The 14,192-nt window shown below is 39.4% G+C and overlaps 1 protein-coding gene across 1 annotated transcript in view; it reads left to right on the top strand.

The window, feature by feature from the left end:
- The first annotated feature begins 5,115 nt into the window (after positions 1–5,115).
- C3H3orf33 (chromosome 3 C3orf33 homolog) overlaps positions 5,116–14,192 on the top strand; it is a 32,922-nt gene continuing 23,845 nt past the window's right edge. The window contains exons 1-3 of the mRNA XM_075202028.1: positions 5,116–5,245; positions 10,367–10,426; positions 13,003–13,156. Coding sequence (XP_075058129.1) covers positions 5,162–5,245; positions 10,367–10,426; positions 13,003–13,156 — 298 coding nt within the window. The 5' untranslated portion in view covers positions 5,116–5,161. The remainder of the gene's footprint in view (positions 5,246–10,366; positions 10,427–13,002; positions 13,157–14,192) is intronic.

Here is a 14,192-nt window from a genome sequence, read left to right as displayed (position 1 = left end):
TGGGTAATTGTAATGGGAAGCAGCACAAGTTTCCCATTTTAAACAGATGTAATGATCTATGACTATGAACAAACATCGGGATAGAATCTGGCTGCTGGAAGATACAATCTTGAAAGAATTAAAAAAAAAAAAAATGTCTTACCCAAAATATCTTATAGTTTGACCTTTTGATCTCATTGTATTTCAATGTGGAAATTGTTTAGTACAGTACTTTTTAAATGTAATAAAGAGAATGCAAAAAAAAATGAAAATTAAAAATGCATGCAAACTGAGGCTCAGAAAAGATGCATATGAAAGAGATACTAAACAAATGTGGTTTATATACTCTATGGGATTTATGGAAGGCTAACCAATTCTACCATGACAGTGCTCTGCCACCACTGCTCCCTGGACTGACTTGACACTTTTTGGTCCCTTTAACCCCTTACAGACAAGGACTCAATCCAAGCCAGGCAGGCAATGACTGTAGTGGGCAGTGTTAGTTTCCTTGAGACAAGAGGGTGGTTATATTAGTAGTAGACCTGATTCACACTAACTAAATACTCTCTAGCTAGTCGCTACTCTTCAGACCCTGACCAAATTGCTAGGGGACTAGTGACTAAACTAAGGCAGATAGTGAGATGCTATACTTGTAATGTTACCGATGGATTTAGCCCAGTTTATTGCACTAAAATTAAAAACTGCACAGAAAAAGGACAAGCAAGTGGCTAATTTTTGTCTCTGGTATCCCATATTCTTACAACAGTACTGCTGTTATCATAAATAGATGTCTTGCAGGTATGATCCCTAAGTTACAAAGTAACCTTAAGACTGCTCATCAGGAGGGATCTCTGCAACGACCTGTGGGTAAATGTATCAAGCTGAGAGTTTTCCGGCGGGTTTAAAAAGTGGAGATGTTGCCTATAGCAACCAATCAGATTCTAGCTATCATTTTGTAGAGTGTACTAAATAAATGACAGCTAGAATCTGATTGGTTTTTCAAACCCGCCGGAAAACTCTCAGCTTGATACATTTACCCCCTGGGCTAAGTTTGTTTAGCTGCTGCCACTGTGTGTGCTATACAGGCAGGAAATAATAAGCACTATCTGTGTAAGCTCTATAAGCTCTCTGACTGTTGGTGGCTGCTAAGGAACCAGGAAAACATGAAATGGAAGTAACAGAATCTGAAAAGGCTGTCAGGCAACTGGTATTACTTTGGTAAGTCTGGGCTAATATCAGTAGGCAGAATAAAAAAAGACTTAAATTCTAAAATAAATTTAAACCATATTAGAGGTTGCCTGAAGTAAACAAAATGAGTTTCACGTAAACAAAGGTTGGCTTTACTATCATGGAATTGACACGAATAAGTAATAACAACAGACACAGAAATATAATGATTAAAGAGGTACAGTCTTTACTTAGATTAGTAGGTTGTCATACAGGTACAAGTGTCTAAAAGCACGTGTATGAAATCCCTGGCAAAATACATGTTTGACCTTTCTTAAACGGGAAAGACACAGGGCAATGACTTATTCTCTAATCAGACCCAATACTTAACGATATAATATGTTCTCACCGCATACAGCGGTAGATGACAGCAGCATCACGCAGCAAAGGCCACTCCATTGTTTATTCTACGGTGACGTATGTTACAAAATAAAATAAACTTTGGTCCAATCATATACTAGGATCATAGTAATCATGTTGTTTCTTAGGATGAGAAGTGGAAGTGTTTGCATGTTTTCATAAACTTTTTCAAACACTGCAAAAGCTATAGGTGAAAGAATACAATATATAATAAGGACATAACATAATGTGTGTGTGTATATATATATGTATGTGCATATATATATATATATATATATATATATATATATATATATATACATATATACACACATACATACATACATACATACAGTGGTTGAAGTGGGGGTGTATAACATACCTCCCAACACGGAAAGATCTCAAAGCGGGTCAGTCGACTAAATGGGGTGTTCCTGTGTCATCATGGGGGTGTGTTTGTGCAATCCCGGGGTGTGGCCACCCTCCCCGGGAAATTGCCTGGCACTAGAGCAGGGGACTAAAGACTTGGCGACTATGTATTAAGGTGAGCTGGACTCTGGAACAATGGCGATCACTTTCTCTTCCAGGAGGAGGGGAGGGGGTGGTCGCGTGCACGTAGCACACTAACAGCAGCTCACATACCGCCCAAAAAGCAGGACAGAGCCCTCAAATTGGGACTGTTGTGCCTAAATCGGGACAGTTGGGAGGTATGATACGGTGGTATGCTAAACCGCTACTTCTACTGTTTTTATTGTAAAACTATCAAACTGCATTCACTTACATTGTGGCTACATTTTTCATACTGCCACTTCTAAATATCCACTTTGACCACTATGTATATAATCTGTGTTCCACCCAGAAAAATATGCCAGCCAGGTGGCATTAAGACATGCCAGACAGTGGGGAAACCAAGACATACATAAATACTAGGACATGCATAGTAGATAAAATAAATGCAGACATGAAAACAAAATGTAGGAAACAGAGAAAACAAGAGTGTCAGAGTGTAGATTGGAACAGTTGTGAATTATAGGTAGGAGATTGGTTTTCAGAGAGCCTTTGAAGGCTGTGGGAGAGTCTGATCGAGCATGATAGGATGGTGGATAGAGGCAAGCAAAAAGACTTGCAGGTGGGAGTGAGAGCAGGGGCGGATCTAGACTCTTGATATACCCGGGGCGATTTAGGCCACGCCCCCTTTTTGATTTCTAAGGCTGCCGGCGGCTGCACATTATGTGCAGGTCCGCTCGGCAGTGGCAGTGTGCTGTCCCGCTGCTCTAATTGTGTTTAAAACACAATCAGAGCAGCCGGGCAGCACATTGTCACTGCCGAGCGGACCTGCACATATTGTGCAGCCGCCGGCAGCCTTGAAGTCAAAAAAGGGGCGGGGCCTGAATCGCCCCCCCTTAATCGCCCCGGTTTGGATACTTTTCTAGATCCGCCCCTGCTGCACAGTGTGCAGTGGTCGGCAGCAAGCCTCTGCTAGGGGGGGGCGATCGCTCCCCCCCTGGATCCGCCACTGAGTGAGAGGTAGTTAATTACAGAGCCAAGACGCAGAGCAGAGGTAGATCTAAGAGTGCGAGTAGTTGGAGAGGAGAGCAATGAGTAAATGCTGCTGGCCTGTATGCACTGTTAGCAGCATTGGCAAAACCCATATTATTAACATTTATTTATATAGTATCAGCATATTCCATAGTGCTTTACAAATGGGAACAACACAGCAGTGTCGGACTGGGACATGAAGGGCCCACCGGGGGAAATGCAGCGGTAGGGGCCCACTACAATGGGGTGTGGCCAACTGTAAGAGGGGTTGTGGTCAGTCATTAAAGGGGATGGGGTCAGGCCATGGAGGACAACGTATAGCACCTTAGTATGGTCCATAAAGAAAAAGAGGACATTTGCAGTGAGGAGCCGCGAAGGAAAAGACAGAAGAGAAGAAAGAAGTCAATAGGAAAGTAAGTGAAGGGGAGCAAATGCAGCATGGAGGGCACTGTGTGAAACAGGGGAGACAGGGAAAGGGGAGGGATGAATTGAATACAATCAATCATCATCAGCTATTTGTGTGCTGTCCATTCTTTGTGGTTAGTGTTCTCTCCCCTCATAGTGTACACAGAAAACAAATGCTATACTACAGTACTAGAGATCAACCATTCATCATATGAAAACCACAATATAAGGGTATAGACTAAAAATTAATATATCCATGAAGCACTATGGAGACCACAAAATTATTAGCATAAAAATATATGCACATTTAAAATATTACATAAATCTAATTACACTCTAGACACTGGCAAATAAAAACAGGACTCTAAAAAATGATCTACCCACAAAATGTACACTCAATAATAATCCAATGCCACTACAAAGGACAAAAGCAAAACATTAATATTAAAGCATATAGCAGATGCAATCCTATAAGGACCTAACTGTCTGAATGTGTTTTATTCTGATTAAGATATGCTTCTATAGGGAATAGAGTCCCACAATTGATTGAAAACAAATAAACATGGAACATGATATAAACAGTGAATTTGGTTACTAGTTTATTAGGAATCCATTCATTGGTCAGCTGCAATAGGATCCTTTTATAGAGGCACTGAAGACGTATATTGCAATGAAGCCATTCTAATTTATCTCCCTCCCTCCGAGGTCACACAGTGGAGAGCTCTAGAGAAGTTTGCACGATTTATTACTTACTGATTACACGGACTCACACTGCAGTTAGGATGGCAACTTTATGACTACAGGACGCCTGCAACTACAGCAGAAGGAGTAATCTGAGATCTGTGTCACTGTGAAGCATTTCTGCCTCTCTCTGTCTCAGGAGCAGGAAGTGTTCTCACATGCTGGCTGTAGGCAGGGATTAGTTTGACAGTCTCCGTTTCATATGTAGACTGACCGCAACTCGGTAATTCTCTGCTCTGCCTCACCAACAAAGAGGGCGGGGTTATCAGGCAACAGGGCCTCCCGGGGGATACCCCGGCTCCCCGGCAGGCCAGTCCGACACTGCAACACAGTAATAAAACAAGATCGGGTATTACAGACAAGAGTTAAGAGGGCCCTGCTCCCAAGCTTACAATTGAATCTACATGATCCATCCCCTCTGCACAATCACTAAATTGCCAGAGGATTATCTGTTATCTCCAAAATTACTTTTTCTAATATAGTTTAAAGAAAATATCTCAAGTTCTACCATGATATCAGGCTTTTACATAAATATTCGTGAACTTAATTTATTTTTCAAGTTGCATCTACTGTTTTAGGCTTACTAGCCCACTGAAACAGAGAACTTGAAAGCCATGGTGGACCCATTAAGATCATAAATATTCTTTCTCCCATTACCACTGGTGACAGATCCAACATAACAATTATTTCCCAGCTACTAGTGTTTGATGAGACACGTGTTGTCAATCATTACCATGGTTACCTTCTAAAAGATCGCGGCGCATGCGTGGTGAGCCGGCTGCCGCGAAGCGTCTCGTGCTTTCACGTTCACGAATCCTCATTGGTCTTGGCGCAGTACATTAGAACTGCAATATGATAGGGCTCCCCCTTTTGGTATAACGGGTGTACAGCAAGTCCCTGGTCTCTACAGGCTTATTATTGCTTCGGTAACATGGCGCCTGGTGACAGAGACCCCGCCGATAACGTGATCTCTAAGGCCTCCCAGCTGGCTGATACTCATTTGCATTTAGTGCGGGTAGGAAGTGTATTAACCTGTGACACAGACATCGTTCTTCCTAATCCAGGGATCACATGAGTTGTGTTTGGAGGAGTTTCTGTAACCTGTAAACTGTTAATATTCCTATTATTAACATAATTTGAATTAATCTTTTTAGCCACCTATTGATGCTGGTGATGCATGCACATTACACATCATGGTTCAACCACCAAAAGAGCATTCCAATCCCATCCCTGTCTCCCAGTATAATGTTCGATTTTGTTTTCCTGTTTGTGTTCCATCTGCATTAGTATGGGCTAGATGAATTAACTAGCAATGTCTAACATTAATTTCCTAATGTTATAATTGGGAGGGGGGGTAAAGCAGAAACATAATTTTATCTTCTCACCTTGAAAACTAGCAGTTGGAGGCATGAATGTGACCAGTGAACATAATTATATTCTATTTAATTTTATTCCCACTCAATAATCGGCAACAAAGAAATGTGGCCATAATACAGAAGAGCTTTGTTTGGTACAGGGCAGCTGACAATTGTCAGGGCTGAACATTTAGAGTAATGGATCTAAAAAAAAACTACCTGGAAATTGGAAACCATTGATTTGTATGTTTTCAGTTCACTTCATGCTGTTAATAATTTAAACTTTGAAATATTGTCTGCAGTAATAGTTTATTTCATTTTATTTTATTTTTTTATATGTTTTATTTTTGCAAAGTCACATTAGCAAAAGAGTATGAATGACAGAGTGAATACACGTATCAAAAATAGTCAAAAATATCTCATTTTATTTTCACAACACTAATGTATTTGTTATAATATTATTTTTGTGAAATGTATTTGTTTAAATAAAAATACAGAGGGGCATATTCAATTACGTTTCCGGTCCGTGAAGTTAATCCACGGTACCGCAATAATGTGGATTTTCGTTCGCACCCCATAGGGTTCCGTACGGAAATCGCCGGTAATACGGTACCACGATAACGCAAATATTGCACACTTTCTGCGGTAACGTGCGTTACCAAGGACCGGAATCCTAATTGAATATGCCCCTGATATTGTTAAATGGCTGTACATACAGTGCACAAGGCTCTGATTTTTTTGGCTCTTCCATGCCTGTAAACTCACAACAAATTCATGAAAAGTGCGGGGAAATGGGATAAGTGGTTTCTTATGGGTTTGATTACACTATTGTGTAATACCTTTAACTCTGCCTTAATTCTTTTAGAATGAGGAACCTATTTCTTGTGTTAACATGCACCAGTATAATAGATTGTATTGGCAAATGTGTCACGAAAATGCATTAATGTTTGTTTCTGTGTGTTTACCCATTTTCCCAGAATGTGTGAACAACCCTTAGTGAAGCCCACACTAGACTACATTGCAGGATTCAGTCAGTTACTTAAGAGTATAATTCAATAAACATTCACCAGTGTTTAAGAGAAGAAAAAACGTGTTAATGATATTTTTTTTATAGTCTTACTGTAGGAATCAATTGGCTGGAATGCAACTAGAGTGAAAAGCATTTTTAAACAGAGGGATATGGAGATAGAGATATATTTATATATACACTCTCAAAAGTACTTTTATGCTTGACTATTACACCAACAGAGACTGCAATGACATTGTATTCAAGTACATATACTTTAATATGAAGTTGGTTTCCCTTTTGCAGTGATAACAGCTTCCACTCTTTTCGGAAAGCCTTCCACAAGATGTTGTAGTGTTTCTGTGGGAATTTGTGCCCATTCATTCTGTACAGCATTTATGAGGTCAGGCACTGATGGACGAGAAGGCCTGGCTCACAATCTCCATTTCACTTTATCCCAAAGGGGTTTGATGGGGTTGAGGTCAGGGCTCTGTGTGGGCCAGTCAAGTTCTTCCAAAAAATGGCGGTGGGGTGAGATGTAAGGTTGGGGGATCCTGTTACGTTTGTACTGGGGCCTGCAATTCCTGTTGGCACCCCTGCATGTGTGTGACAAGGGGTTAATCACTTTAAGAGTACCTGGTCTGTCAATATTACTTTCATTTTTTAAATATCCAAATTAAATATCGCACTCACTATTTTTGTCCACACTGCCACCACCAAGAGTTATTTTCAAAGGGTAGCACTTTGGATGAGCTTTTAGGTTCTCCCTACACTTATCACTCACTACAATTAACCTTTAAATCAATTGGAGTGATCATTAACCAATATTGTGTAGGTTCCCCCTTTGGCTGTCACGGCATGGAAGCTTGTGGTATCTGGCACCAAGAAGTTAGCAGCAGATCCTTTAAATTGCGAGATGGGGCCTCCATGGCTCAGGCTTGTCTTTCCAGCACATCCCATAGATGCTCAATCGGATTGGAATTTGGATGCCAAATCAACACCTTGAACCCTTTGTCATGTTCTGCAAACCATTGCTGGACAAGGTTTGCAGTGTGGCAGGACACATTTTCCTGCTGATAGAGGCCACTGCCATCAGGGAATATCGTTGCCATGAAGGGGCGTACTTGGCCTTTAACAATGTTTAGATATCTGGTACATCTCAAAGTAACATCAACATCATCACCATTTATTTATATAGCGCCACTAATTCCACAGTCTGTACAGAGAACTTGTGCCCATATCAGTCCCTGCCCCATTGGTTCTTACAGTCTAAATTCCCTCTCACACACACACACACATACTAGGGTCAATTTGTTAGCAGCCAATTAATCTACTAGTATGTTTTTTTGCACTGTGGGAGGAAACCGGAGCACCCAGATGAAAACCCACGCAAACACGGGGAGAACATACAAACTCCTCACAGATAAGGCCATGGTTGGGAATTGAACTCATGACCCCAGTGCTGTAAGGCAGAAGTGCTAACCACTTAGCGACTGTGCTGCCCATAACATGAATGCAAGGACCCAAGGTTTCCCAGGAGAACATTGCCCAGAGCATCACACTGCCTCTACCGGCTTGCCTTCTTCCCATAGTGAATCCTGGTGCCATCTTGTCCCCAGAAAAATGATGCACACGCACCGTCCAGATGATATGAGAAAACGTGATTCATCTGACCAGGCCACCTTCTTCCATTGCTCATGGTCTAGTGCTCAAGTGCCTATTTAGGTGCTTTCGGCAGTGGACAGGGATCAGCATGGGCACTGTGACTCCTCTTCGGTTACACAGCCCCATGCGCAGCAAACTGCGTTGCAGTGTGTGTTCAATACTTTTTTTTTTTATTTTTTATCATAGCCAGCATACAATTTTTCTGCAATTTGTGCTTTAGTAGCTCTTCTTTGGGATTGGACCAGATGGGTTAGCTTTCGCTCCCCTTGGCAAAGCCACTCAGGTCTTTATGCTTGCCCATTTTTCTTGCTTCCAACACATCCGCTTCAAGAACGGTCTGTTCACTTGCTGCCTAACATATCCCACCCCTTGATAAGATCCATTGTAACAAGATAATCAATGCTATTCATTTGTCAGTGATTTTAATGTTGCGGCTGATCTATCTGTGTGTGTGTATATGTATGTGTGAGATGCATACAAAATGCTACTGAGGTATACAATTATGCATACAAGTTTCTTAAAATAAAAGGGAGAAAGTTACAGAATAAAAAAAAAAGTTGCATATTTTTATGACTTTGCATTGGGGGAAGTGAAACCAGGGTGAAACCCCCCATAGAAGATGGCACCTCAGGAATTGGACTCTTGTAAGCACAGTATTCAGCATTTATTACTATTCCCAGAATTTGCAGCGATTTTGAGTTTGAAACCATGAGATCCAGAGTTTGAAAATGGAAACCCTGCTCTCACTGCACCATACTTCCTGGCTATAGCCAGGCCCAATTGTATTATCCTGTTTGAAATTTTGTGCTTGAATAGACGTTTGCCAAGTCTAGCTTCTTTTTCCCCCCAAGTAAATTGCATAGTTTTAATTTTTTTTTTTTTTCAGGACCTATAGGGCTTTCACTTGGTACCATGGTTGAGTAATTATCTTTTTAAATGTGGACTTTACATAGGGAGAGCTAGCTAACAAATGTATGTGCTTTACAATGATATTCCTTTAGTAACATTAAGACAGTGTCTCTCCTTCCACAAGGTAATTTAGGCACAGTGGCACAGGTCACAGAGATCTCAGAGACCCTCTGTCACATGATCGCATTGCTTGTGCACTGGATTTGCTGTGGTCACTGGCAGGGTCTGATTTAAGGGTTCAGGCTGCTCTAGGCTAATGTGCTTTTATTGCCCACTCTTACTCCATGCCAGGCTAATGAGCAGTAGATAAAACCGAAGTGGTCCTCATTTTAAAATCCTGATTCCTTCACCCCAACCAGTGTTTGCATTCACGCATCTTCGACGCTCAGCTCCCGTTGAGTTTTTAAAAGTGTCACAGCAATCTTTGTCATTCATTTTGCTTTCATTAAAATCCGAACTGTATAGCAGAACGGAGGCATGAACAAGCGCCACTGAGGGTAAAAGGGGAGGGGGGCTGTCTGCACCTTTCGCATCCTTGGCTCTCCTACTTGCTTATCCTCAAGTGCCCACCCAAGGGTCACTCACTGTCTTCAGCCTTTACTATGGGAATACATCAAGATTAAAATGTTGGTGCATTTTTCTTTTTACTTTTATCTTATATTTTTACTTTTATCTTATATTTTAAAATTAATTTCAGTTTATATCTCCTTCTGTCACAATTTTGCACCCCCAAAAATGTGGTATAAAATTACTACTTTATTTTATGCAAGCAATGTGTCAATGGTTTTGTGGTGAGCTTTGAAGACAAGTTTTACAATGGTTGATTTTGAACTTTTTGGTTTTAGAGAGCAAATATACTTTTTGCATATTTCTTTGCTACAGGCATGTGAGTTGATTGCAGGCAAGCCATGCTGAAGGTGTATTTTCTGATTATGTGGCTCATCTGCTACCCCTTATTGAACAAGATTTCAAAGTCTTCACATCCCTAGGAGTTTGAGGATCTATGGAATAGATCTCGGCATCTGTCTGCCCCAGTAAAAAGCAGAGTGATTTAAACAATGTAGGAGTGCATTGTGGTAGTTGTCACCTATTTTGTAACGGAGTAATCCTATACAAACATTTATTATTACTATGTTGTATTGTTAATATATATCGCTGAACAACATAATCTAAACTTTTCTAATTATTTTTGCTTTTACAGAATATCAGCACAGGGTTGGCAATAGCTGGAGTCATTGTGTGTGCAAGGAGTATAAAACTGGTAAGAAGAAAACCTTATGTGTTGGTTATTGGTGCTGGAATATGGGAATTGCTACTTACTGTTTCTTTGCTTTCTTTTACATATACTATGTAGCTTGCTATCTGATTTGCAGTTATTTGCTTCCCTTCCTTTGAGGGGATAATTTTGGTTTTAATGAAAGCAAAATTATAATATTCAAACATTGTGAGAGACTGAAATATTCGAATCTGCAATAATTACCAATTTAACATCTCAGAACCTGGTTGGTTAGGAACTGAAAACAATTGTACATTATGTTGCACAGTCTATATTTTTAATATTTATTGTTGGATTAATATCACTACATCAGAGGGTCCCTTTTCCATGTTGTAACATATTTATGATGTTACTATTGTAATGCAAAAATGTTAAACACCATGGTATATAGTCTCCCTTTCTTTTCATTTTCAGTTGAGTAGAGTTAACTGGAAATGAATATATACCCAGGGGTGGGCAGGGCAGGGGGGCATCTGCCCCCAGGCCGCTCAGACTCTCCGCTGTTAGGGCCAGATGCAATTTCTCCTGATTTTTACCGGAGGCCGCATCTCATGACCCTGTGTACCCTCGGGCTGAAATCTGCCAGCCCGCGCCTGTATATACCCCTTGCATATTAACTTGTTTCTATTTTAATGGAGAAGTCAGTTTTCAAATGACTGGATTCCATTAAAACCATTGGACTTAAACATACGTATTGGCCAATATAACATGCCTGTAAGCCTTAGTGTAGAAGATCCAGCAATTGCTGACCTCTGGTGGAGTAACATTACTTAGTTTGGGTTGCTCTGGATAACAGACACTGCTATGGGACTTGGGACTTTCTGGCTTGCCCTCTCCCACTTCACACTCCCATTTTGTATTGCCTTCTCTGCAGGTGTTTGCTCAGCACTTTATTCAATCACTAGCTGATCCAAACGGGCTAAAAGTGATGTCACATGGAAGTGTGTTTAGCGCTGCTATTTCATGCATCTTTACAATGGACTAGGTGAATTGTATTTGCACAATTATTGCCCACATTATGGTGATATTGCTGCAAGATGTACTTTCTCCACTAGAATTACATTTTGAAAAAATACATCTAGATAACTACCACTGGCATAAACAGAAGCTCTTACAAAAGGTATTTCTGTGGTCGCAATAATGGAACAGAAACAGACACAATTCTTTGACAAATATTAGCTTTATTATAGATTTTTATTAAATTATAGGATTTTTCTTTAAAATAATTATTTTTTTAGTTCACAAATGTGTCCAACACTAATTGTGAATCCATATCTTATACGGTGAAGCTGCAGCTTTTATCGAAAGTAGACTGCTGTCTGTTTCAGTCCCTAAAACAAGAGCTATTTCCTGGAGTCTGCTTCAGCTCTCTGCTATCATGAGTCCACTAATGAGGCAAATATAATAATAAATGGTTATTATGATATTAGCGTTATCACTCACACAGGGTAGATTCCAATTTAAACCTAGTTCTTGGATAAATTCTATTTCAATGTCTGCCCTCTTTACTCTAATTACCACAGTATAATACAGGGAATAATGCACATCCTATGAAGAGTGTATCCACAAAGTCTCATTAACAATAATGTTATAATGAAAATATCCATTGTTAATATCTTATTCACAATAGATATTTTCATTAAAAGTATTTACATATGTAAGTGTAGAAAGCATAATACATTTCACATGAAATACAATGCATTGTCTACTTCAGCTACTTTATCTATGTGTAAATATGCCATTCTTATCTGTTACAGAGTTAACAAGGTAGTACTAAATGTTTATATGTGTGTATATCAGATTACAGTGTGTATATATGTTAATTGTAAATGGGGGTGTGCAAGTTGGAGGATTGATCAGCCCACGTGGTAGATAGACAAAGGACATTACAATTCAAAATGGTGTCCAGACCATGTGACTCCAGAACAAAGCATAACTCACATGAGACTCACACAGGAGTCATTTTATGGCATCGCAATGTGCAAACGCTACATAAATAATACTGGAAACTTTCTCATGCAATTGCGAACAGAATGGTAACGCAATGTAATTTAAATGTTGGACACATTAGCCTCTTCACCACTTTATATTTTATATTAAAAGATAGAAAATACGTTAAATGTTGCGATAACAATTACGTTGTGTATTGCATCGCAACTGATTGTAGTGTACAGAAATTATTAATTACCGTCTTCATCCAATTATTAAACATCAACAATAGTGACCCCACACCCAAACCTTTTGTATTGAGCATAACTTCATTTTACAGCAAAGTGCTGACCCATATCTCCATGTGCGTGGAGGAATCAGCTTGTAAATGCTCTTCACCGGTATCTAGCCGAGTGCGATGCTTTCAAAGCAAATCAATATTACGTCTCTGTATATATCTATGTTGTGAGTAGGTGCAAAGTCCACTTTGAAACAATCTACCCCTATGGCAGAATCAATATATAGGAAATAACTACATTTGCTATATTTTTATAATATATAATTAAAAAAAAAATCATCTTTTGTTATCAAAATACTAATATGTTTTTTTAATGTTTACCACATTCTAACAGTTGACAAAATTTACAAATGCTAAAGACATCCCAGACAAATTCATACAGAAGAATGTAAAACTTCGTGGGAAAATAGTTTGTGTGACGGAACATACAATAGAAGTTGATCACATTCCTATTAGTCTCCCTATTTTGTCATCTTTTCAGAGGCGATGTAAGTAAATGACAGTTTGTTACTATGTGTGCGTAGCCGTCACAACGATACTAAAGAAACTTTTTACAGCTGTTTTATATGCCTGAAATGGCTTGTGTGCAATTACGCCTTGTATGTGAATTTCCGCTTGTCCTGCTTGCTTGATATCCAGTTATAGTACTTATTGCTAGACTGTGGTGCTTGACAACTTATTGTATTCTTCAGTATTCGCTGCTGACCTCTGCTAGCCTGACCACTGAAACTTGCTGCTTATCCTGACCTTGCCTTCTGATGTGCGTTTTCACTCATTGTGCACCTGGACTGTTTGAGCTTGTTCATTCATATCTGTAGTCTCCCAAACTAGTGACTGTGTACATGGTCACTAGATAGGGAGGCTACAATGTAAGTTGTGAGTGTTTTTTGTGCTAACATGGTAATATGTGATGTCCTGTTCTCAAAGAGGTATGTAAAACATTGCATTAAAAACACCAAAGAAATATGATGGGGTTTTTTGTACTTTATTTGTCTTGATGAACTTATGTTTTCTTATAGCTGTTGTATTTGTAAACTTTCAGATTCTCTGTGAATGTTTTGTACTGAACCTGTTACTTATCTGAAGATTTTGGTTCCAAAATTGGATAAGTAAAAGGGGGAAAAAAGCAAATAAAATTCTGACCTGATGCAACAATAACTAAATATTATTTTAAATTAACCTGATTTAATTCATTTTTATGTTTTTAAAAATGCCAGTATTTCCCTGAGAATGGTCGGCAGACACAAATGAGCCAGTCCAAAGTAAGCTCAGTGTACCCAAATTATGAATCCATCCTTTTTGCTTTATATGGTTTCCTCATTGGATTATGTGCTCAGTGTTTGTTTATTCACATATGATGCATGGCCCTTTAAGGAGAGGACTGGATCATGTCCACAGGTTGAACACTTATGAAAATAGTAAGTAATAGAACACTGATAAATACTTACAAATTACTGAATGTAATGGTTAATCAAATTGCCAGATGGAACTTGAATACTTCTTGTTATATGTTTGTTCTGTCCA

Source organism: Mixophyes fleayi, chromosome 3, assembly GCF_038048845.1.
Source record: "Mixophyes fleayi isolate aMixFle1 chromosome 3, aMixFle1.hap1, whole genome shotgun sequence".
Lineage (NCBI taxonomy): Eukaryota > Metazoa > Chordata > Amphibia > Anura > Limnodynastidae > Mixophyes > Mixophyes fleayi.
This window is presented reverse-complemented; position numbering and strand designations above follow the sequence as displayed.